Here is a 25082-nt window from a genome sequence, read left to right as displayed (position 1 = left end):
CTAGCATTTAGTGGGAGCACACTTGCCAGAAGTTAGGCTGATAGCAAAAATAATAGATCTCTGTGGGTACAAGTCACATAGTATAGGGTTATCTCCCATTTACTAAATGGTCCCCTAAAACTTAGAAGGCAATATAGGGATTAAATAAATAATGCTACTGCACCTGTTTCTCTTTTTTACAATGCTCTTTTCCTTCCAGTCACCCTTAATCAGGCTGACAAATGGCCGCGCCCACCAGGAGAGTGTGTTTTCCTTCACTGCAGTTATTAAGTGTCGGTCAAAGAATTAATCAAGTTGGTTATGTCAGCTGTGATGTTTCTACATGGGACATCAGTGATAGCCCCTTACAGGATCCAGCCCTCTCAGTGCCCACCAGTCCCACTGAACCACATTGACTTCAGTGGGAGGGGAGCATGCTCAGCACCTTCCAGGATCAGACTCAGATTCAGCAATCTGCTTCTATTGATAGATATACAATTCACTGACTTCAGTGGGGCTGCATGGCTGGAACAGAACAGAATCTGACCCAGCATGTTTTTGTCTTTCAGTCTGACTGAACTCCTTTGGGGGAACATCGAGTGCGGAGCCCAAGTAGGCAGGCTGTGTGCGGAGAGAATCCTGAGCACATGGTGTGTATGTGGGTGGGTAGGAATTCTCTTGCCACAGCTGTGGGGCTGCTCCACAGCTCCTACTGCAGCAGCTCCTGGTCTGGCCTGCTCCCAAAAGCTCTGTGAATGACATCGCTCACAAAGCCGAAGTCTTTGCTCTATAAATCGGGCCCTCCTACGTGGTAGAAATGCACTGGTTGCACTGCACGCAGGGACCTCAATGCCTGGAAGGCTGGGGCTAGGATTTGCCCCCAGAGATTTTTTTGCATGAGCAAAAAGTGATTGCAGGTATGAGTGATTGGGGCTAGTTTTTGTGCATTTGTCCAATTTGTACAGATTCTGTTCAATATTCTGCAGATGCTCCCAAAACCTGACATGGGTGCATTTAAAATATCCCTAAGGAATTTAAATAAGTATTGCATTGTGTGCAATTGGCCTTTTGACCCCATTAAACATTAATATGGGCATGTACCACTGTCTTTTGTTACTCTGGAACTTTGTAGATCTGAGACACAGAAAGAATGGGCCATATTCATCACTAGTGTAACTCCACTGATATCAATGGAGTTACCTCAGGAGATTAATCTGGCCCCCAGAATTTTGAGCCTCAACCTGACCTGCAACTGCACCTGTTAATACTAACTGCTCACAGACTCTCTTAGCTCAGGTGTCTGGATGAACTGTATGCAGAATGGAGCGTTTCAAGTCGCCTCCTAATTCTTAAATAAATAAAGTTTATCCATGTGAACAAAAGGGCTGGTACTGAAAACCTTAACAGTGACTCAGGGATCCTAATGACCTCCAGTAAAATGCATAAAGCATTCATGTCCTATCGCATCAAAATCAAGGGAGGAATTCAGTTTGGTGGATCTGTATTACAGCAATCCACTTTATAAATGGTAAAGAAAAGACACAGCTTCAGGTAATGGAGGGTGTGGAAGAAAAGAACATTCTAAGATTGATCTATTTATGGCAAATCGGTTGCAAAAAACCTGAGCAGCATATTCAAGACATGTTCCATTGCAAAATCTTAGTGTCTTGTTTATTTGAATTTCTTTCTTTTCTTTTCTTTTTTTTTTTGGCCTCTCTTTCAATTTCTTTTTCCCAGGATTTCTAGTGAAATGTACTAGAATGGAAGTTCCTCTGAGCAGGGATTGTGTCTGCCTATGGGTCTGTACAGAGGACACTGTCCAAAGTCAACAGACATCAAATACTAATGCAGGGCCTGATCTAGCTCCTATTTCAGTCAACAGGGGCTTTGCCATTAACTTAAATGGAATCAGGATTGGGGGGCCACCGTGAAGTTACAAAACCAATGTGAACTATTACAGTAACAAGTCTGCACACTGAATCATCCTGGTCTCAAGGTAGAGGTGTGTGTGTGTGGGGGAAGAGAATGTTTTCTACATTCTACAAGCCTTTTGGTGAATGCTGCATCCTCCAAATAAATGGAGCAGTAACGCCCATGCTCAAAGCAAAAGTCTTTAGAAAGTGAATGTCAGATCCACTGGAATACATACACACAGCAACCACAACACATTAACAGACAAAACATGATATTACCTGTTGTGACTGGACAAGGACAAGAGCGCTATGAACAGGCTTGCTGCTTCGCAAGCACCCCTTTGTGACCTGTAGGTTGCTACACACTACAGGTAGTCTGCCTCAGTTTCCCCTCAATGACTCACAAAAGGATTCTGTCTGTTCAGAAATACCCCTTCTTAGGGTCTGGTTTCATGGGCATGACATTCAAAATAAACAGATACAAAAAGTCTATCCATAGCCTTAAACTAAGTACAGCACCTCCTCTCTTAAGTACTGTCTCAAAACTCCCCAGGTGTCTCAGGAACTTTCCTGCTTTAGCAAGCCACGCCCAGTCCTTCATTGCTGGGGCAACTCCTCATACTTCTCTGGCGTCTGCTCTCCCTAGCCCTCTGACTTCCAGGCCCAAACTTTTGCCCACTAGCAAAGGGTTTCCTGCAAGAGCTTCTGGCTCATTGCATTTCCTCTGCCATAGCTTCCTTCAGTTCTGCCTCCTCAAACACTCCCCACTCCCTGCAGCTTCCTGCTGCACTTTACAAGGGAATCATCTCATCCCTTCTGAAGTATGCCTATTTAGTAATTAGTAGGGCTGTCAAGTGATTAAAAAAATTAATCCCGATTAATTGTGCAAATAAATGACTAATCATGCCGTTAAACAATAATAATACCATTTAATTAAATATTTTTGGATGCTTTCTACATTTTCAAATATATTGATTTCACTTACAACAGAATACAAAATGTACAGTGCTCACTTTCTATTTTTTATTACAAATATTTGCAATGTAAAAAAACCAAAAAAAAAAATAGTATTTTTCAATTCCCCCATTACAAGTACTGTAGTCAAATCTCTTTACCATGAAAGTTGAACTTAAAAATGTAGAATTAGGTACAAAAAACCTGCATTCAAAAGTAAAAATGTAAAACTTTAGAGCCTACAAGTCCACTCAGTCCTACTTCTTGTTCAGTCAATCGCTCAGACAAACAAGTTTGTTTACATTTAAGGAGATAATCCTGCCCCCTTCTGGTTTACGTCACCTGAAAGTGAGAACAGACGTTCGCATGGCACGGTCATAGCCAGCGTCACAAGATATTTACATGCCAGATAGGGTGACCAGATGCCAAAGATGAAATATCGGGATGCCAGGGGGCGGAGCAAAAAAAAAAAAAAAAAAAAAAGCTGCCAGAGCACGCCTCCCCGCCGCAACCCTCTGCAGCCGCTGGCTGGGCCCCCGGCTCTGCAATCAGAGATGCAGCGCTCGGCTGCTCCTCTGCCCTAAAAGCCAGCCTCCCTCCCGGCACAGGCTTGTCCCTCCTCCGCACACAAAGGCTGGTGCAGGAGGCAAAGTCCCGGGGGGGGTGGGGCCGTGAAGGCCGCAGGAGCATGGGGGCAGCGAGAACCCACCTGGGGACGGGAGAGCCCCGAAAAGGAGGCACAGACCCCCCCCTTCCCCACCCTGTAGCTGCCATAAGCTCCAGTGAACAAACCGGAGCGCTCCCCCCTTGGTGTGTGTGGGACTGCCGAGCCACTTCCTTCTTCCCCCGCCGCCTCCGCTCCACTCACGGGCAGGTGGTTTCGGGTTACAGTGCCTGCACCCTGGACCCCCCACAGCCGCCGCACCAAGAGAGAGGCGAGGACTCGGAGCAACTGCCCGACCCTCCTCCCTCCATCCCCCCTCCACACATCCCTCCTCCGCTGGCCTCCATGCGCAGCTGCTGCACCGCACCACCTTCTTAATCTTCATGGCGGCCGCGCCACACACGCTGGTGTCTGGCCTCCCTCCAGCGCTTGCACCGCCGCCATACAGCTGATCGGTGCGCAAGCGGCGTGCGTGGGGAAGAGGCGGGGCCAGGGTAGGGATTTGGGGAGCAATCCAATGGGGGAAGGAGGGAGCGGAGTTGGGGCGGGAGGGGGGGCGCGAGCCAGAGCGGAGGGCAAAAATTGCTTCTTTGTCCAGTGTCTCGACCAAACATTGGTCGGGACGCGGGACAAACAAGTAAATATCGGGACAGTCCCGATAAAATCGGGACGTCTGGTCATCCTAATGCCAGATGCGCTAAAGATTCAGATGTCCCTTCATGCTTCAACCACCTTTCCAGAGGACACGCATCCATGCTATAATGGGTTCTGCTCGATAACGATTCAAAACAAGGCAGACCAATGCATGTTCATTTTCATCATCTGAGTCAGATGCCACCAGCAAAAGATTGATTTTCTTTTTTGGTGGTTCAGGTTCTGTAGTTTCCGCATCAGAATGTTGCTCTTTTAAGACATCTAAAAGCATGCTACACAATTCGTCCCTCTCAGATTTTGGAAGGTACTTCAGATTCTTAAACCTTGGGTCAAATGCTGTATCTATCATTAGAAGTCTCACATTAGTACCTTCTTTTGTCAAATCTACAGTGGAAGTGTTCTTAAAACAAACGTGCTGGGTCATCACCCGAGACTGCTATAACATGAAATATATGGCAGAATGTGGGTAAAACAGAGCAGGGGTGTAGCGGGGTAGTCACCCCGTTCCGGCCCTGAAGGGGTTAAAGCAGCCCTGGAGAGGGCTGTGGCGGAGAAGCTAGGCTGATTGGGAAAGCAGCCACAGCTATAGCCAGTGCAATCAGGGCCCAGCTGGCCCTTATAAGAGGGCTGTGGGCCAGAAAAAGACACTCTCTCTCTAGCTTCAGTGAGAGAAGGACCTGGCTGCCTGGGAAGCTGAGGAGGGTACCTAGGGTGGAGCAGTGCTGGGGAAGGGCAGAGGGAGCTGGGGAGCTCCAGCCTAGCAAAGCCCCAGGCTGCAGGCCGAGTTAAGGGCCCACAAAGGTACTGGGGCTGCAGAGGGGCAGTCCAGATATAGACAGAGGCAGCTGGTCCAACCCCCCTTGGCAATGATGAGTGGTTTATAGACTGCAGTCTGCCCCAGGGAGCGGGGGCTAGATGATGACTGGCAGTAGCCACTGAGGCAAGATGGGGATAGGAAGTTGGGGGTTCCCTGGGGTGGGGAGACCCAAATTGCGGGTTTCTGCTGGGGGCAGGACCCTGACAGAGGGGCACTGGGGTCTGGGAGGGACATGGGGCCAGCGGCAGGCGGGACACCGGCCTGCAGAGCGTGCTCCGGGCTGGGAAGAGCTAATTCCCTAGATGACCAGCAGGAAGCGCCGTGCCGGTGAGTCGTCACCCCGCCACAAGGTGACACAGAATTCTCCCCCAAGGAGTTCAGTCACAAATGTAATTAACGCATTATTTTTTTAACGAGCGTCATCAGCATGGAAGCATGTCCTCTGGAATGGTGGCCGAAGCATGAAGGGGCATATGAATGTTTAGCATATCTGGCAAGTAAATACCTTGCAATGCCGACTACAAAAGTCCCATGCAAATGCCTGTTCTCACTTACTAGTGACATTGTAAATAAGAAGAGGGAAGCATTATCTCCCATAAACGTAAACAAACTTGTTTGTCTTGGCCGTTGGCTGAACAAGAAGTAGGACTGAGTGGACTTCTAGGGTCTAAAAGTTTTACATTGTTTTGTTTTTGAATGCAATTATATAACAAAAAATAATCTACATTTGTAAATTGCACTTTCACGATAAAAGCGATGGCACTACAGTACTTGTAGGAGGTGAATTGAAAAATACTATTTCTTTTGTTTATCATTTTTACAGTGCAAATATTTGTAATAAAAATAATATACAGTGAGCACTGTACATTTTGTATTTTGTGTTGTAATTGAAGTCAATATATTTGAAAACATAAAAAACATCCAAACATCCAAAAAAATCCCCAAGTATTTAAATATTAAAACTGTGATTCTATTGTTTAACAGCGCGATTAAACTGTGATTAATCATGATTAATTTTTTTTATTGTGATTAATTTCTTTGAGTTAATTGCGTGAGTTAACTGTGATTAATCGACAGCCCTAGTAACTAGGATTTGCTGCCCCCGCCCCCCCCGGGGCCTCTAGCCTATAAACAGGGTCAGCCACCCTGTTACAAGAGTGTAAATACAAGTTGTACACGTTAGTCTGAAACAATACAGAATACCACCTACCTTTGAACCAGGAGGAGCAGTCAAGCCTAAAAAAGCATACACTGCATTATTCTCTCTAGCTTCGAAGAAAGCTTCATAATCCTTCATGGAGGGGGGGGGGGGGGCGGAGAGAGAGAGAGAGAGAGAGATTATGAGCCATCCAAAAATAATAAAGTATTAGTTCGATACACCTCTCCCGAAGCCCACACTGAGCAAACTAAAACTTTTCAGGACTTATGTGGCCTAAAGCACAATTCAGAGGTCAATTCATATTTCTAGCACTAATTCTGGTATCCATAAATTTAAAATTTAGTACTTGAGAAAGGGGCCAGGATGGCAACAGGTAAACCACAAGCAGTGACAGCTTCACCAGTATGCCTCGACTTTGACTGGGAAGCACCACATTCATGGCAATTCAGTCCTTGGTCTCTGCTGTTACTGCTGATAATTGCGCCAGATGGAGGCAGCAAATGCTGTGGCATGGACGCCTCTCCACAAGGACAGAGCTGAGCCCCCTAACTTGTTTCATCAGGGGAGATGTCAAAGTGTTGCTACTAATCTGAGTCAGATTCAAACCTATTATCTGAAAATGAAAAGCTACACTTCTTCATGTTACTAATCCTCAAGTCACAGCCTTGCCATTACACTGGCATTGTTTTCAATGCTTTTGTGTATGTGAATGCACAAAAGCAAGTGGTTCTCCTCACTCTAAAGGCCAACATCTGCCTTTACACACTGCTTTGAGGTAAGCTCAGTTAATGCACTAGCCCAGTAAACACTAGAGGTCTCTGCCTCATAATGTTTGGTGCTCAATTAAAGTTACAGAACTGCAGCACTAACATACACAGCCACTTCTCGGGAGGAAAGGGGAGGTGGAGAATGAGGGAGAAACCACCACCACACACACCCTGCTTTCTGTATATTTTCTAACACAGAGAATGCAAGTCTGCCCTGAGCACAGAGACTCTATGCTCATGGCTCTGATAAGTGTGGAAAGAGCTACACAATGAAACTGGTTTTGACAAACAGTTGCGAAACACTGGCTAATCACGCTTAGGAGGCTTGCATAAGCCACCCGTCATTTCGATTACCACACACATCCCTAGCTCAGATTTCCAAAGTCACATTACAGACCTAATGTAGGCTTTTTTCCTACCCTTTCTCCCCCTTTTCACTGAAGCTGTAACACTGGTTTTCTCTGCATCTGATGGGGATGCTTTTGATGCAAGAATCCTGGCGAACCATCTAAGTGTGGAATGCCAGTAATACGGAGAATGCTGAGTTGTGGGTTGAAGTTAGTGAGGGAGCTGCCATTGAGGGCAGGCTGTTTCACACGCCCCTCCATCTACAGGCAGAAGCATGAGAAATGAGATGAATCAGAATGCTGTAGACTGGAATCTGCAGGGGAATGCTGTGGGCAGGAGCAATATCCCGTGAGGCTCTGTGGCAGTTGGGAAGAGAGGGCAAAACAAGGAACTGCCAGTTTGTGTGAACTGGAGATCGGAGATGTTCGATTGTTGTTAAATTTGAACGTGTAACTTTCAGGTTTTAGTTTTTTTAATAATGTGTACAGATTTGTTAAATCCTCCCTGAAGCCCTTAGGCTAATACACGCTGGAGTCATTTGATAAGTGTTTTGACTGTCCTGCTTCTGCATGGTCCAGCAACCTGATTCCTAGCACAACTACTAGGAAAGCAACCCTGTCAGCTACAGAAGAGGGTGACCCTTGCATGGCAAGTTATTGATGCATAGAGTTTATAATCACAGTTTAGAAGTGTGAACAACAAGGGTGATGTCGTGGTGGGAGTCTGCTATAGACCACCAGACCAGGGGGATGAGGTGGACGAGGCTTTCTTCCGGCAACTAACAGACGTTACTAGATCACAAGCCCTGGTTCTCATGGGAGACTTCAATCACCCTGATATCTGCTGGGAGAGCAATACAGCGGTGCACAGACAATCCAGGAAGTTTTTGGAAAGTGTAGGGGACAATTTCCTGGTGCAAGTGCTGGAGGAACCAACTAGGGGCAGAGCTCTTCCTGACCTGCTGCTTACAAACTGGGAAGAATTAGTAGGGGAAGCAAAAGTGGATGGGAACCTGGGAGGCAGTGACCATGAGATGGTCGAGTTCAGGATCCTGACACAAGGAAGAAAGGAGAGCAGCAGAATACGGACCCTAGACTTCAGAAAAGCAGACTTTGACTCCCTCAGGGAACTGATGAGCAGGATCCCCTTGGAGAATAACATGAGGGGGAAAGGAGTCCAGGAGAGCTGGCTGTATTTTAAAGAATCCTTATTGAGGTTGCAGGAACAAACCATTCCGATGTGACAGGGAACAAAGGGTAGGAATTAATGGTAAATTCTCAGAATGGAGAGGGGTAACTAGTGGTGTTCCCCAAGGGTCAGTCCTAGGACCTATCCTATTCAATTTATTCATAAATGATCTGGAGAAAGGGGTAAACAGTGAGGTGGCAAAGTTTGCAGATGATACTAAACTACTCAAGATAGTTAAGACCAAAGCAGATTGTGAAGAACTTCAAAAAGATCTCACAAAACTAAGTGATTGGGCAACAAAATGGCAAATGAAATTTAATGTGGATAAATGTAAAGTAATGCACATTGGAAAAAATAACCCCAACTATACATACAACATGATGGGGGCTAATTTAGCTACAACGAGTCAGGAAAAAGATCTTGGCGTCATCGTGGATAGTTCTCTAAAGATGTCCACGCAGTGTGCAGAGGCGGTCAAAAAAGCAAACAGGATGTTAGGAATCATTAAAAAGGGGATAGAGAATAAGACTGAGAATATATTATTGCCCTTATATAAATCCATGGTTCGCCCACATCTCGAATACTGTGTACAGATGTGGTCTCCTCACCTCAAAAAAGATATTCTAGCACTAGAAAAGGTTCAGAAAAGAGCAACTAAAATGATTAAGGGTTTAGAGAGGGTCCCATATGAGGAAAGATTAAAGAGGCTAGGACTCTTCAGTTTGGAAAAGAGAAGACTAAGGGGGGACATGATAGAGGTATATAAAATCATGAGTGATGTTGAGAAAGTGGATAAGGAAAAGTTATTTACTTATTCCCATAATACAAGAACTAGGGGTCACCAAAAGAAATTAATAGGCAGCAGGTTTAAAACAAATAAAAGGAAGTTCTTCTTCACGCAGCGCACAGTCAACTTGTGGAACTCCTTACCTGAGGAGGTTGTGAAGGCTAGGACTATAACAATGTTTAAAAGGGGACTGGATAAATTCATGGTGGCTAAGTCCATAAATGGCTATTAGCCAGGATGGGTAAGAATGGTGTCCCTAGCCTCTGTTCGTCAGAGGATGGAGATGGATGGCAGGAGAGAGATCACTTGATCATTGCCTGTTAGGTTCACTCCCTCTGGGGCACCTGGCATTGGCCACTGTCGGTAGACAGATACTGGGCTAGATGGACCTTTGGTCTGACCCAGTACGGCCTTTCTTATGTTCTTATGTTCTTATGTAGTAAGAATAGTAAATATGGCAGACGACCAGCTTGGCTAAACAGTGAAATCCTTGCTGATCTTAAACACAAAAAAGCAGCTTACAAGAAGTGGAAGATTGGACAAATGACCAGGGAGATGTATAAAAATATTGTTCAGGCAGGCAGGAGTGTAATCAGGAAGGCCAAAATCACATTTGGAGTTGTAGCTAGCAAGGGATGTTAAGAGTAACAAGAAGGGTTTCTTCAGGTATGTTAGCAACAAGAAGAAAGTCAAGGAAAAAGTGTGGGCCTCTTACTGAATGAGGGAGGCAACCTAGTGACAGAGGATGTGGAAAAAGCTAATGTACTCGATGCTTTTTTTGCCTTTGTCTTCACAAACAAGGTCAGCTCCCAGACTACTGCACTGGGCAGCACAGCATGGGGAGGAGGTGACCTCCTGTGGAGAAAGAAGTGATTCAGGACTATTTAGAAAAGCTGGACGAGCACACGTCCATGGGGCCGGATGCGCTGCATCCGAGGGTGCTAAAGGAGTTGGCGGATGTGATTGCAGAGCCATTGGCCATTATCTCTGAAAACTCATGGCGATCCGGGGAGGTCCCGGATGACTAGAAAAAGGCTAACAGAGTGCCCATCTTTAAAAAAGGGAAGGAGGAGAATCCAGGGAACTACAGGCCAGTCAGCCTCATCTCAGTCCCTGGAAAAATCATGGAGCAGGTCCTCAAGGAATCAATTCTGAAGCACTTAGAGGAGAGGAAAGTGATCAGGAACAGTTAGCATGGATTCACCAAGGGCAAGTCATGCCTCACTAACCTAATTGCCTTCTATGACAAGATAACGGCTCTGTGGATGAGGGAAAGCAGAGGATGTGTTATTCCTTGACTTTAGCAAAGCTTTTGATACAGTCTCCCACAGTATTCTTGCCAGCAAGTTTAAGTAGTATGGGCTGATGAATGGACCATAAGGTGAATAGAAATCTGGCTAGATCGTCGGGCTCAACGGGTAGTGATCAATGGCTGCATGTCTAGTTGGCAGCCGGTATCAAGCGGAGTGCCTCAAGGGTCAGTCCTGGGGCCGGTTTTGTTCAATATCTTCATTAATGATCTGGAGGATGGCATGGATTGCACCCTCAGCAAGTCTGCAGATGACACTATACTGGGAGGAGTGGTAGATATGCTGGAGGGGAGGGATAGGATACAGAGGGACCTAGACAAATTAGAGGATTGGGCCAAAAGAAATCTGATTAGGTTCAACAAGGACAAGTGCAGAGTCCTGCAGTTAGGACGGAAGAAGCCCATGCACTGCTACAGACTAGGGACCGAATGGCTAGGCAGCAGTTCTGCAGAAAAGGACCTAGGGGTTACAGTGGACGAGAAGCTGGATACGAGTTGACAGTGTGCCCTTGAAGGCTAATAGCATTTTGGGCTGTATAAGTAGGAGCATTGCCAGCAGATTGAGGGACGTGATCATTCCCCTCTATTCGACATTGGTGAGGCCTCATCTGGAGTACTGTGTCCAGTTTTGGGCCCCACACTACAAGAAGGATGTGGAAAAATTGGAAAGAGTACAGCGGAGGGCAACAAAAATGATTAGGTCAGGCTTGACAAAGTCCTGGCTGGGATGATTTAGTTGGGGATTGGTCCTGCTTTGAGCAGGGGGTTGGACTAGATGACCTCCTGAGGTCCCCTCCAACCGTGATATTCTATGATTCTCTCTGCTGTGCATGTTGCACGTGTACACACAGAACATGCATCCCCAGATAAAACAAGCAGGTACCAATTCATGTTTACAGTGGAACTGATAAAAATAGAAAGGTGGGGGTCCATGTATAATTTAAGTTCCTGCAAGCTGAATTCCTGTGATTTGGATCCAGCTTTCCAAACTGATGGCATCTTTCCTAACAACTGCCAAGTAGAATCATCACTCATGAGAATTTTTGCAGCAACAGAGTGCTGCTCTCTTGGCATTCCTCCTCCAGCTGATGATTCTTTACACATAAAAAGAAATGACATCTATCTTAGCCTATTAGGGCCTGAGCAAGTAGCTTCATCTCCCGTTAACGTCAATGGAAGTTGGGGATCTCATCACCTGGCAGGATTAGAACCTATGGGAACCATACTCTAGACCAATAGATTAGAGTACCAAAAATCTCCTGTATGATGGTTAGGAAAATCTGCCTCTCTGCCACTTGATCCATTAAATCATTTAGATAAGAGAAATGCAGCAGATCTCATTTATCTGGACTTCAGTAAAGCATTTAATATGGGAAATCATTAGTGAAGCTGGGGATTAGTACAAGAATTGTAAAGTAAGTAATTGGGTAAATGGGAAACAAAAATGGGTTGTGTTGAAGAGAGAACTATCGGGCTGGAGGTAGTACTACTGGGGTTCCTCAAGGATCAGTCTTGAGACTGATCTTATTTAATATTTTCAGGAATGATCATGGCACAAAAAGTAAACGTGTGCTAATGAAATCTGCAGATGACAAAAAGTTGGGAGGTGTCGTCAACACAGAGGAGGATCGGAATATTATACAGGAAGACCTTTGAGCGCTTGAGTAACAGAAATAGGATGAAATTTAATAGTACAAAGTACAAGGCCATGCACTTAGGGACTAATAAGAACTTCTAATATAAGCTGGGTGCTCATCAGTTGGAAATGATAGAGTAGGAGAAAGATCTGGGTATATTAGTTGACCACAGGATGACTATGAACAACCAATGTGATGCAATCCTTGGATGTACCAGGCAAGCTATTTTCAGTAGTGATAGGCAAGTATTAATGCCATTACACAGGTCACTGGTAAGCCCTCATCTGGAAAACTATCTACAATTCTGGTCACCCATGTTCAAGAAAGATGAATTCAAAGTAGAACAGGGTCAAAGAAAGCTACTAGGATGATCAGGGGAATGGAGAGCTTGACTTGTTTGACCCAGCAAAATGAAGGCTGAGAGAGAATACAATGGCTCTCTATAAATACATCAGGGGGGTAAACACTAGGGAAGAAGAGGAGCTTATTTAAGCTCAAGGACAACATTGGCATGAGAACAAATGAGTATAAACTGACCATGAATAAATTTAGGCTGGACTTTAGAAAAAGGTTTCTAACCATCAGAGGAGTGAGGTTCTGGAACAGCCTCCCAAAGAGAATAGTGAGGATAAAGAACCAACCTAGTTTTAAGATGGAGCTTGATACATTTATGAAGGTGTTTATACGACTGTGTTGCCTGCGATAGGAGCGGGATGGGAAGTGATGACCCACGCAGTCCCTTCCAGTCCTATGTCCCTAAATATAGGACTGACTGAGGAATGCAGCAATGCCAGAGCCTCTCTGGATAACATACCACTTTCTTCTTGATCTGCTGCATTCACATACACCGAAAGCTACGTCAGCAGGTGCCTCTAAAATCTAATTAGTAATGAACTAAGAAGAAGGACACATACACATAACTGCTTTGCACGGCTGTGCTACAAAGCTTTAAAAATCTCCTTGTAAGGAGGAGCAATCTCTGGGATCTTCAGCTTAGTCCTATACACAATGATATTTGAAACCATTTCTCCTGGAGAACATAGGGGCCTATACTGTAAGGTGCCAAGTGAACTCATCTCGCTCAGTGGGAGCTGAGGGCACTCAACAGTTCCAGGAGAGCTCAGCACCTTGAAGGAGCAGGTCCATAGTTCCCAGACTTCTCATTGCATTACAAAACTTGAGAGCCTCAAGGGTCAGGGCCCTTGCATGTATCAAACACTGTACAACTTCAGTGCAGCACACACACCCCTGTCAGTTTGGGCGCTCCCAGCCAGAGAGTCCCTCTAATGTAGTATTTCCATTGCCTGCCACAGAAGTGATGAAAGAGGAAAAACTCATGTTGTGATATCCCTGAGGTTTTAGGATCCAGGCAACCAGTTATTCAGGAGGACTAGCAATTAAAGGTTAAGGAAGAGATGGCTGAGGGCTTTAATTTCATTCTAGCCTGGAGGGGAATCTCCTCCTATTCTCTTGGAGATGGGGTTTTGTTTTTTATTTAATATTTTTTCTAGAGCAATCCATGTAGTTGCCAGTAACGCCTTCTCCCTTGTTGTTTCAGGCTCACTCTTGCTCTCTTCAGGCTACATATATCACACTTTTCTTCAGTCCTTCTCTCCAAGGTTCTGGCAGCTAAAGACCAAACTGGACTCAGCACGGCTGTGCTCCTGTGGCAGATCCAAAGCTCAACTATGGGCAACTTATCAGAAGAGAGAGAACAGAACGCTCAGCTGGTCATTTGCAGAGGACACTGACAGACTCAGTGTCCTGAAAAAACCTTTGCTCAGTACCCAACTGTGACATTGCACCCCATAAGGCTTTATGGAAATATGCTTATGAATGTATATATGACATAACAGGAATATGTTTTATGCTACATATACCATGTAACATATCTATGTAAAGGTTATGATCTACTGAATCTATTCATCCTATTTGTATGCATGTCTCATTTTTGTGTTCGAAGTTATGAATATTGGCTGTGTACTTGCTTGATTTCTAAGTAGCCTTAGCAAAGCATTTGGTCAGCTTCTTAAGAAAGAAATGTGCAAGTTAAGTGCCCAATCAAGAAGCACTTAAGGGATCTTGGAAGGCTCCAATCCACATAAGAAGTCTACTTGATGACGTTCAAGGCAGCATGTGAACCATGGCTGCTACCTGTAAGTTCTGAGTCATGCATGGACATGTGACTTACCCATGTGACTCCAAAACTCCATCTTGGAGCTGGACTTTGCATAGGAGAGAGGAGGGGGTATCCACCCACAAGAGAAAGTCTATTTAAACCCCTTGGAGACCCCTCCATTTTGTCTTCAGCTGGCTCAAAAGATATCCTTGGGGAGTAGAGAGGCTACCTTCAAGAAACTAGAATGAAGGACAGTAACTACAGGGGATATGAGTGATTGCTGGACCCAGACTAGAGGAGACTAGTCTGTAAAAAGAAGCTTACTGGAACACCACTGAGGGTGAGGTTTTATCTGTATTCAGTTTTCTTACTGTATTAGGCTCAGACTTGTGCGTTTTATTTTATTTTGCTTGGTAATTCACTTTATTCTGTCTGTTACTACTTGGAACCACTTAAGTCCTACTTTCTGTATTTAATAAAATCATTTTTTACTTATTAATTAACCCAGGGTATGTATTAATACCTGAGGGGGCAAACAGCTGTGCATACCTCTCTATCAGTGTTATAGAGGGTGAACAATTTATGAGTTTACCCTGTAAAAGCTTTATACAGGGTAAAACGGATTTATTTGGGGTTTGGACCCCATTGGGAGTTGGGCATCTGAGTGTTGGAGACAGGAACACTTCTTAAGCTGTTTTCAATTAAGCCTACAGCTGTTAGGGAATGTGGTTCAGACCTGGGTCTGGGTTTGCAGCAGGCTAGTGGGTCTGGCTCAAACCAGGCAGGGCTCTGGAGTCTCAAGCTGACAGGGCAGGAAAGCAGGAGCAGAAGTAGTCTTCGCACATCAGTTGGCAGCCCCAAGGGGGTTTCTGTGATCCAACCCGTCACACCAACAAATTACAACAAAATACAATATAAGCAAATGCCACCAAACCAGGGAGAAGCAAAGAACAGTCTATTATCAACTACTCTATAATTCTGTGCTAATCCTTATTACTGTATATGGAACTCCAATTCTATGGTGATGGGTGCCCTAGAAAAACGTATGATAGAGAGGCATCCCCTGTCATTACAGTTGCACAGTTTTCTTCATTCCCTGTGCTAAACCACTGTGTAACATTGTCATGCTTCATTTGACAGCTACAGCTCTGCAATGTAAAGGTGGCTGCATTTAATTGGTAAAGGACATCTGTGAAGTGACCCTGCAGGTATACACATGGGCTCTGGAGTGCTGTAGGAAAGAAGGTGACACTGTATATAATTGAATGCTATTATGAATGTTATAGGAGAGCTCTACAAAAAATATTTCAGAGGGGTAGCCGTGTTAGTCCGTATCAGCAAAAACAACGAGGAGTCCTTGTGGCACCTTAGAGACTAATGAATTTATTTGGGCATTTACTCTAATCCCTCAGACAGAGACAAACACCTACAGGATCTCTATCAAGCGTTCTTAAAACTACAATACCCATCTGGGGAAGTGAAGAAACAGATTGATAGAGCCAGAAGGGTACCCAGAGGTCACCTACTCCAGGACAGGCCCAACAAAGAAAGTAACAGAACGCCACTAGCCATCACCTACAGTCCCCAACTAAAACCTCTCCAGTGCATCATCAAGGATCTACAACCTATCCTGGAGGATGATACCTCACTCTCACAGACCTTAGGAGACAGGCCAGTCCTCGCTTATAGACAGCCCCCCAAGCTGAAGCAAATACTCACCAGCAACCACACACCACACAACAAAAACACCAACCCAGGAACCAAATCCTGCAACAAACCCCGTTGCCAACTCTGTCCGCATATCTGTTCAAGAGACACCATCATAGGACCTAACCACATCAGCCACACCATCAGGGGCTCATTCATCTGCACATCTACCAATGTGATATATGCCATCATGTGCCAGCAATGCCCCTCTGCCATAAACATTGGCCAAACTGGACAGTCTCTACACAAAAGAATAAATGGACACAAATCAGACATCAAGAATTGTAACATTCAAAAACCAGTAGGAGAGCACTTCAATCTCCTTGGACACTCAGTAACAGACTTAAAAGTGGCCATTCTTCAACAAAAAAAACATTTGAAAAACAGACTTTAACGAGAAACTGCAGAACTGGAACTTATTTGCAAACTTGACACCATCAAATTAGGCCTGAATAAAGACTGGGAGTGGCTGGGTCTCTACAAAAAGTAATTTTCCCTCTGTTGATACTCACACCTTCTTGTCAACTGTTGGGGATAGGCCACATCCACCCTGATTGAATTGGCCTCATTAGCACTGACCCCCCACTTGGTAAGGCAACTCCCATCTTTTCATGTGCTGTATATTTATACCTGCCTATTTATTTTTCACTCCATGCATCTGATGAAGTGGGTTATAGCCCACGAAAGCTTATGCCCAAATACATTTGTTAGTCTCTAATGGTATGTCTACACTATGAAATTAGGTCGATTTTATACAGTCGATTCCGTATGTCCACACTAAGCACATTAAGTCGGCGGAGTACGTCCTCACTACCGTGGCTAGCATTGACTTACGGAGCAGTGCACTGTGGGTAGCTATCCCACAGTTCCTCCAGTCTCCGCCACCCATTGGAATTCTGGGTTAAGCTCCCAATGCCTGATGGGGCAAAAACATTGTTGCAGGTGGTTTTGGGTACATGTCATCAGTCGACCCTCCCTCCGTGAAAGCAACGGCAGAATCATTTCGCGCCTTTTTTCCTGGGTTACCCATGCAGACGCCATACCACAGCAAGCATGAGCAAGTGCAGAATGGTGGTAGAATGTGCCTTTGGACGTTTAAAAGCTCACTGATGCTGTTGGTCAGAGTTCAGCGCAACCAACATTCCCATCGTTACTGCTGCTTGCTGTGTGCTCCATAATATCTGAGAGAGTAAGGGGGAGACGTTTATGGCGGGGTGGGAGATTGTGGCAAATCGCCTGGTGTCCGATTTTGAGCAGCCAGACACCAGGGCGATTAGAAGAACACAGCAAGGCGTGCTGCGCATCAGAGAGGCTTTGAAAACCAGTTTCATGACTGGCCAGGCTTCGGTGTGACAGTTGTGTGTGTTTCCCCTTGATGCAAACCCGCCCCCTTTGTTGATTTTAATTCCCTGTAAGCCAACCACCCTCCACCCTTTGAAATAAAGTAACTATTGTTTTAAAACCATGCATTCTTTCATTATTAATTTAAAAAAAAAATGAGATAACGGACAAGGTAGCCCGGGTGGGGTGTTGGAGGAGGGGAGGACAAGGCCACATTGCTTATTGTAGCCACACTAAAAATCAAACTGTTTGAATGACAGCCTTCTGTTGCTTGGGCCATCCTCTGGAGTGGAGCAGCTGGCTGCCCGGAGCCCTGCCCCCCCTCTCCTCCCTCATGTTCTTGGACGTCTGGGTGAGGAGGCTATGGAACATGGGGAGGAGGGTAGGCGGTTATACAGGGGATGCAGCGGGGGTCTGTGCTCTTGTTGGCTTTCCTGCAGCTCCAACAGACGCTTCATCATGTCCTTTTGCTCCCCCAACAGACGCTTCATCATGTCCATTTGCTCCCCCAACAGACGCTTCATCATGTCCATTTGCTCCCCCATTAGCCTCAGCATCGTGTCCTGCCTCCGCTCTTCGTGCTCATTTCATTCATTCCTGGCCTCTGCCACTGAATGCCTCCATGCATTAAGCTGTGCCCTATCAGTGCAGGAGGACTGCATGAGCTCAGAAAACATGTCATCGCGAGTGCATTTTTTTCGCCTTCTAATCTGCGATAACCTCAGGGATGGAGATGATAGGGAGAGCGTAGAAACATTCTACGCTCTACGATTCTGGGGGGACTGCATGGTCACCTGTGCTGCTGAGTTTGCCACGCTGACCAAACATGAAATGAAATTCAAAAGTTCCCGGGGCTTTTCCTGTGTACCTGGCTAGTGCATCGGAGTTCAAAGTGCTGTCCAGAGCGGTCACAATGGAGCACTCTGGGATAGCTCCCGGAGGCCAATACCATCGATTTGCAGCCGCACTACCCCAAATTCAACCCAGCAAGGTCGATTTTAGCACTACTCCCCTCACCAGGGAGGAGTACAGCAGTCGATTTTAAGAGCCCTGTAAGTCGATGGAACGGGGTTGGTTGTGTGGACACATTCATTTTTAAATTGACCTAACGCGGCTAAATTTGACCTAACCCCGTAGTGTAGACCAGTGTGTGAAGAAATTAAAGCAAATGGATTTTTTCCTCCAGGTTACGTTGGCTGTTTCTACAGGGTACTATCAATATTCGACCTAACCCTGTAGTGTAGACCAGGGCTTAGGTGCCTCGAGGACTCCTCGTTGTTTCTACAAGAGTTATCCATATATATGTCAATAGTTAGTTACTAGATACATGCACCTCTTCATTACTAGCTCTTTCTCAACCATCAGTCCCTCAGTTATTAATCATTTCATGCAACACAGTGCAGAACGTTTTTCATGTTCTGTCTGAGGGCCACATGGCACATAGTTAGTATACTGAAGATTTAGGTTCAAATTTTGACTTAGGGTATGTCTACACCCAGCCGCTAGTTCGGCGGCTGGGAATCGAAGTTCCGGGTTCGATTTATCGCGTCTGGTCTGGACGCGATATATCGATCCCGGAAGCGCTCGCCGTCGACTGCGGTACTCCAGCTCGGCGAGAGGAGTACCGCGGAGTCGACGGGGAGCCTGCCTGCCGCGTGTGGACCGCGTCTGAACCGCGCTAAGTTCGAACTAAGGTATGTCGACTTCAGCTACGTTATTCACGTAGCTGAAGTTGCATACTTTAGTTCGAAGTTGGGGGTTAGTGTAGACCAGGCCTTAGTTACAAGGAAATTCCCTTTCTCTTCATAGACAAAAAGCCACCTCTCACAGTCACCACATAATTGATAACCTATGCCTTTTCTGTTGCATCTGGCATATGCCATCATCAGAGCAATATTGTAGTTGGCAGCAGGATAAAGTCTAGGAAAGTCAGAAAGAGGAGGCCAAGGAGAAGCTTAAAATGGTTTCTTACCCCAAGATATCGGCTATCATTGAAGATTCGAGGGGGCAATGGGTTTCCACTCACTGGTCGGCTCTCTTCCGGGACATTCTCTCTCATCCATTTCCGGTTCTCCTCATTGGCTGCAATATCTTTTTCTTCAAATTCAATCTTGTTGACTTCCAAGAAGCCTAACACATCTTGCTGCTGTTTTTTGATCTACAATAAAAGATGTGCGAAGGAAGAGAGGGAAATAAACCAGTCAGTGATCAAATAGAAGCTCAAAGGCAGAGCAATCTATCTGTGCAAGTCCAAGGGTGCAGGTCACTCAGCGCTGTTACAAATTCTCTCTCTAGGCCTGGTTACTGCCTTTAAGAGAAATAGTCCATTGTACATCTCTCACTCCCCCTTAATATTCTTTTTGGTGTACATTAATTAGTACAAAGTGCCACAATGACAACCCAGGAGACCAGATCCTGCACAGAAAATGTAAAATGTGGGTAACTGCTACTCAAACATTCCCTAGTGCCCAGCATGGTGCTGCAAGCCCTGTAGTAGAGGGACAACTTCTAGTGGAGGCAGAGCAGTTTAGTCTCTATGTCCACTGAATCTGCAACTCCTCTGATGAGGCTGCCTATTAGTGTTCCAAATGTGATGGTAACTTGTGTATTGTGTCAAGTATCAGAGGGGTAGCCGTGTTAGTCTGAATCTGTAAAAAGCAACAGAGGGTCCTGTGGCACCTTTAAGACTAACAGAAGTATTGGGAGCATAAGCTTTCGTGGGTAAGAACCTCACTTCTTCAGATGCAAGCTACGTGTATTGTGGACACCTGCCCTCTAGGAAGAACGCTGCGACTTCTCTCCACTCACCAAACCATTTCACATACAGCAGTGAGTGGCCATCAGACCCCCCCCACACACCTTCACCTGGATCCCCTGCAGAGTCCTATTGCCCCTGCACCCGGAACCCCACAACGAACTCCTGTGCATCCAAATCTACCACTGAGCCACCCGCACCCAAACTGCCCCACACAGAAACCTCTCACCCCACACTAAGCCCCCTCCACACTTGGATCCTGCTGAGCTGAGCCTGCCTGCCCACACCTGGTGCAGAGGCAGGGCCCCCGGGTGTTTCTGGGGTAGGCCCAGCCCTTGCACTGTGTCAGGGTCGGGTGCAGCCTTCCTGTCGAGTTCCTGTACCGGGAGGATGTGAGGGAGTTAGGGTGATCTCCCACCTCAATGCAGCCAGGGGCCTGTGCTCCCACTGCCATGCTGGAGCAACATTTATTGATAAATAAAATTTGAAGAATTTTAAAATATTGTGCGCATAATTTTTATTTTTTTGGCGCAGAATTCCCTCAGGACTAAATGGTGCATGTGTGCAGCCCACTGCTATATCTGTAGGCACAGGTATATCATACCCATCCTTCAAAAGCAGGTATCATTTGAATTTCCTCTTAATTCCCTTGAAAATAAATGGAGCACTACAAAATTGTAACCTATTGTTTCTAACACTCCAGGGATTACAGACAGGAATCAGAATAGTCCCTCAGAGAAATCAAATATTGTCCAAAGAAGAGCTGAATCCAAATGCTAGATATTTGTATTGTATTCAACACACGTGTGTTTGAGTCAACATGGAGGATTACTGGAATGTAAATCAAACAAGGCTTTCAAAGGGCCACAAGCTCAGAAAATTCAAAACCCATTTTTCTTCTGTACTTCAAAAGTTGCAGACTCAAGATATACGCCTCACCATCACATAATGCAGAGTGATTTAACAATCATTGCCTATAGTGAAGAGTTGCTTCCCAGCAAGCCTGATTAAGCCCCTTGCCTGTTACACCAAGAGTTGAGTCTCTTTCAAAGAAATTACTTGGTTTGACTCCCCATATGATTTACAAGACATACTTTAAAAGGCATTGTACATGTACACACGTGAGTATTCTAAACACAAACGGACAACCAAAATATTCCCTCTGGCTCTTGAGCTAGAAGAGATTCTTACTGTAAAAGATGTATGCACCAATATACCAAGGCATATTCTTAAATTAGGAGGTTACACTGAGAATGACTTTTTTATTTCACATTTTAGTCAATTATATCTGTTCAAAGACAAAGGGAGGTCAGTGGTCTTGCGGAGGCCATACCTATATGTCTAACGATTATCCAGGTAACTGTAGTTTATTAACTACAGTTAAGTTTGCTGGAGGAAGTAGTTCATGGTGCAAACCTCTGACTTAAAATACATACACCCATGGGAATCATAGGTTCAAGTTCCAGAAGGACTGACTCAGTCTTTCATCCTTCTGAAACAGACAAACTGAGGGCCATACAGCTTACTATGTGTGGATCTTTCAGCTAAGACCCTACAACATAGGGGTCCTGTTTGCTCAGCGGTTACACTGAAGACCTCTTGGCAATTTCCATAAGATATGAGGCTTGCTCAATTGTTTTTGGCCTAAAACCTCTCCTCCCACCACTTCTGTGCAGTGTGATGACTGGCTGCTGTCCCTCCACCCCAGAGTTGGCCAAGTTTCAGCAGTGCTATAAAGGTGTCAATTGGGAAGGGCTTTGTGACACACATTAGAATGAGCGGTGCTACACATCAGATACTCGGCGAAATCCTGGCCTTAGGGAAATCAGTGGAAGTTTTCCATGGACTTCAGTGAAGCCACGATTTTACCCACCATGTTTATCATCATTGTTCAAGTATTCTACAATAGTCCTTATTCCCAGGAAATATACTGATATTGCATCCACACAAGCAATGGGAGCACGTCCATGTACGTGGTGGGGGAAGAGGGTTACAAACTTCCACTACTTTTCACAATTATTTTTTCCGTCTGTCTGTTGTGATTTAATCAGAGCTGGGCTTTTCATCCCCACCTTCATTTCAAGGGAAAACCTTAAAGGAAGTGTATGGAGTGAACAAGACCCATTCACATTCAATCCAGTGCCTCCTCTATGCTCCCACATGACACCAAGTGGAAACAGGGATCTCTACTGCAAAAGATTTTGATGGCTTCACATGAAAGTTGGCTTTGATTATTGTCATTCATAAAATATTAGTTTCCTGATCGAGAGACGTCTTCTGTTTACACTCTGGTTTGCTTCTTTATGACTATACCAGGATGAAGGAGATTGTTTGCAAGGGTAGGTATGGTTTATAATGAAAAAGCAGGATTCAACAGTAAATTTGCTTTCTTCAGACTGCCTCCTTCCCAGTGAAAGCAGCTGAAGTCCTGACTTTAGCCTAATTAGTGCATCCTGACAAAAGCTGAACTCCATATAGATGTTGAATTACTTCTAATTCAGGTCAGATACCAGACTCCCCAAGCAGCCTTTCCATATATGGACAAGTAAAAACACACAAACCCTCAAACAAGCAGATATGAGGTCAGTGGACAGGCATATGAGCTCCAAATATGGTAGCTGAGCTCCCCGGCTTGCAATAGGACGTTTAAAAAGAAAGCAACAGCCACAAACCCTAGCTGACTGTAAGATCTCAGATCAGAACATAATGCCTATTAGACCATTTACTTTAGAGCAGGGTTTGTACATTTTATAGTTTGCTTTGGGGAGTAAAAGTTTGACCCTTTAAGCGCACAGGGTTGAGTTTCTGAGGTATTTAAAGGGAAAATAGCTACCACCGAAATATATAGAAGTCTAGCCATCAGAATACAGCATCTCAAAAGATGCCATTGAACTCTGTTGTGTAAATTCATATCTAGACAATTCTAAAGCATCTATTTACTCAGATTTTAGTGGTTCCTTTGTAGCCATTAAAATTCATTGTATGTCAATCCATAATATGGTGCAGTTCTATGTTTAGCTAGATATCATTTAAAAATCCCAACAGTTTATTTATAACATCACTTTAAAATCATCAGAGGGCTTAGTGTTAGGGCGCCCACTGCGGTAGTCTTGAAGAAGGCAATAATGTTACCCTGACTTCATCAGGAGAGCAGCTTGCCTGGAGACTGCAAGATCGAAAGCAATAATTATGGCTCAGAATATTGAGTCAGTGGAGTAGTTCATAGACAGGATTAAAATCCGGATGCGAAGACTAAATATGAGAATGTTGCTGTGCATTAGCTGAAAAATCACTGCTAAAAAATAAATAAAATGGACAGGTTAATACCACCTGGCGGAAGTAGTTCACATTATAGGCTAAGCACAAAAGCATTTTTCACCAGGCTCGCATCTGCCTCTAGAAGATAATGGAAGGGGAAAAAGGGAGGCAGAGAGGAGATTCTTCTCAGCCAAGTTATAAAGGCCTAAAAAAAAGTTTTTAAGTGATGCACTTTCTCCATAAATGTTCTAAAGCAGGGGTGGGCAAGGGCCACATCTGGGTATGGAAATTTTATGGCGGGCCATGAATGCTCACGAAATAGGGGTTGGGGTGTAGGAGTGGGTGAGGGCTCTGGCTGGGGGTGCGGGCTCTGGCGTGGAGGGGTTGGGGGTGCAGGAGGGTGCTCTGGGCTGGGACCGAGGGGTTTGGAGGGCGGGAGGGGAATCAGGGCTAGGGCAGGGGTTGGGGCGCAGGACGCGGTCACGGGTGCAGGCTCCAGGCAGCGCCTACCTCAAGCAGCTCCCAGAAGCAACGGCAATGTCCCCCCCTCCGGCTCCTACACGGAGGCGTGGCCAGGCAGCTCTGCATGCTGCCCCGTCTGCAGGCGCCGCCTCTGCAGCTCCTATTGGCCGCGTTTCCTGGCCAATGGGAGCTGCAGGGGTGGCGCTTGGGGCAGGGGCAGCATGCAGAGCCCCCTGGGTGCCCTACCCGTAGGAGCCGGAGGGGGGATATGCCGCTGCTTCCAGGAGCCGTGCGGAGCGGGGCAAGCCCCCAACCCTGCTCCCGGCTGGAGCACCGGAGCGGGGCTAGCCCCCAACCCTGCTCCCCAGTGGGAGCTCGAGGGCTGCATTAAAACATCTGGAGGGCTGGATGTGACACCCGGGCCGTAGTTTAGCCACCTCTGTTCTGAAGGGAATCTTGACAAATGCCAACCATGAACAGGAGAGTGGTCTTTATAACTGTGGGCTGAGAAGAGTACCTAATGCACTGTACTGGCCTGGGTGGAAGATCAGGGCATTTGCTTACTTTAACAAAAACAAAAAACCCTGGATTCTTCATAGGCTTAGCCATTAACAGCTTACAAAAACTGATCTAGATAATTTCCAATAGCCTCAGTTCCTTCATCTTCAACAAGAACGAATATAAACAGACCCTAATTGGAGAACTTTAAAATCTTTCAGTAAAAATTCACAAAGCCACCACCCTACCCTCTTACCAATCTCCTGTTAAAACCTACCTCTGCCATAAATGACAACAAATCTTTACCATCTGGAGGCTTTTAAGATTGTGACAAACTGCTACCTCTGGTTTATGCAATCATGCCCACCTGTATGATTACCTCATCACCCCAAAACCCCGCTTTGCCGGTTTACCCCCCAGTAGTATCTTGTCACAATCCTAGATTGTGAGCTCTCTGGCACGGGGACTGTCTTTAACTCTTTTGTACAGTGCCTAGCATAATGGGGTCTTGATCCCTGCCTGGGGCCATCAAGGATATGCAATATAAATAATAAAATGTCCTCCAATTGTCCCTAAGTACCATTCTTTATATTAGGCATCCAATACTCTTCACTAGATCTGTAAATCATATAGACAGCACAATCGGCAGAGGTGCTAAATGCCTACAGCTCCCACCGACTTCAAAGTTCAGCTATGAATCACCCATTGAAGTCAATGGAAGTTGTAGGTGCCCAGCACCCCGCAGTACCTGGCCCATAAAGATGAC

General features: G+C 45.5%; 1 protein-coding gene across 1 annotated transcript in view; it reads right to left on the bottom strand.

Moving 5' to 3' along the window:
* The window catches only part of SH3BGRL (SH3 domain binding glutamate rich protein like), a 71989-nt gene that overhangs the window by 7346 nt on the left and 39561 nt on the right, over window positions 1-25082 (bottom strand). The window contains exons 2-3 of the mRNA XM_065410768.1: window positions 19316-19501; window positions 6192-6272 (exon numbers count right to left, since the gene is read on the bottom strand). Coding sequence (XP_065266840.1) covers window positions 6192-6272; window positions 19316-19501 — 267 coding nt within the window. The remainder of the gene's footprint in view (window positions 1-6191; window positions 6273-19315; window positions 19502-25082) is intronic.

The sequence above is a fragment of the Emys orbicularis genome, chromosome 9 (genome assembly GCF_028017835.1).
Source record: "Emys orbicularis isolate rEmyOrb1 chromosome 9, rEmyOrb1.hap1, whole genome shotgun sequence".
Classification (NCBI taxonomy): domain Eukaryota; kingdom Metazoa; phylum Chordata; order Testudines; family Emydidae; genus Emys; species Emys orbicularis.
Note: the sequence above shows the minus strand (reverse complement) of the source record. Positions and strands in the feature narration are given on the sequence as shown.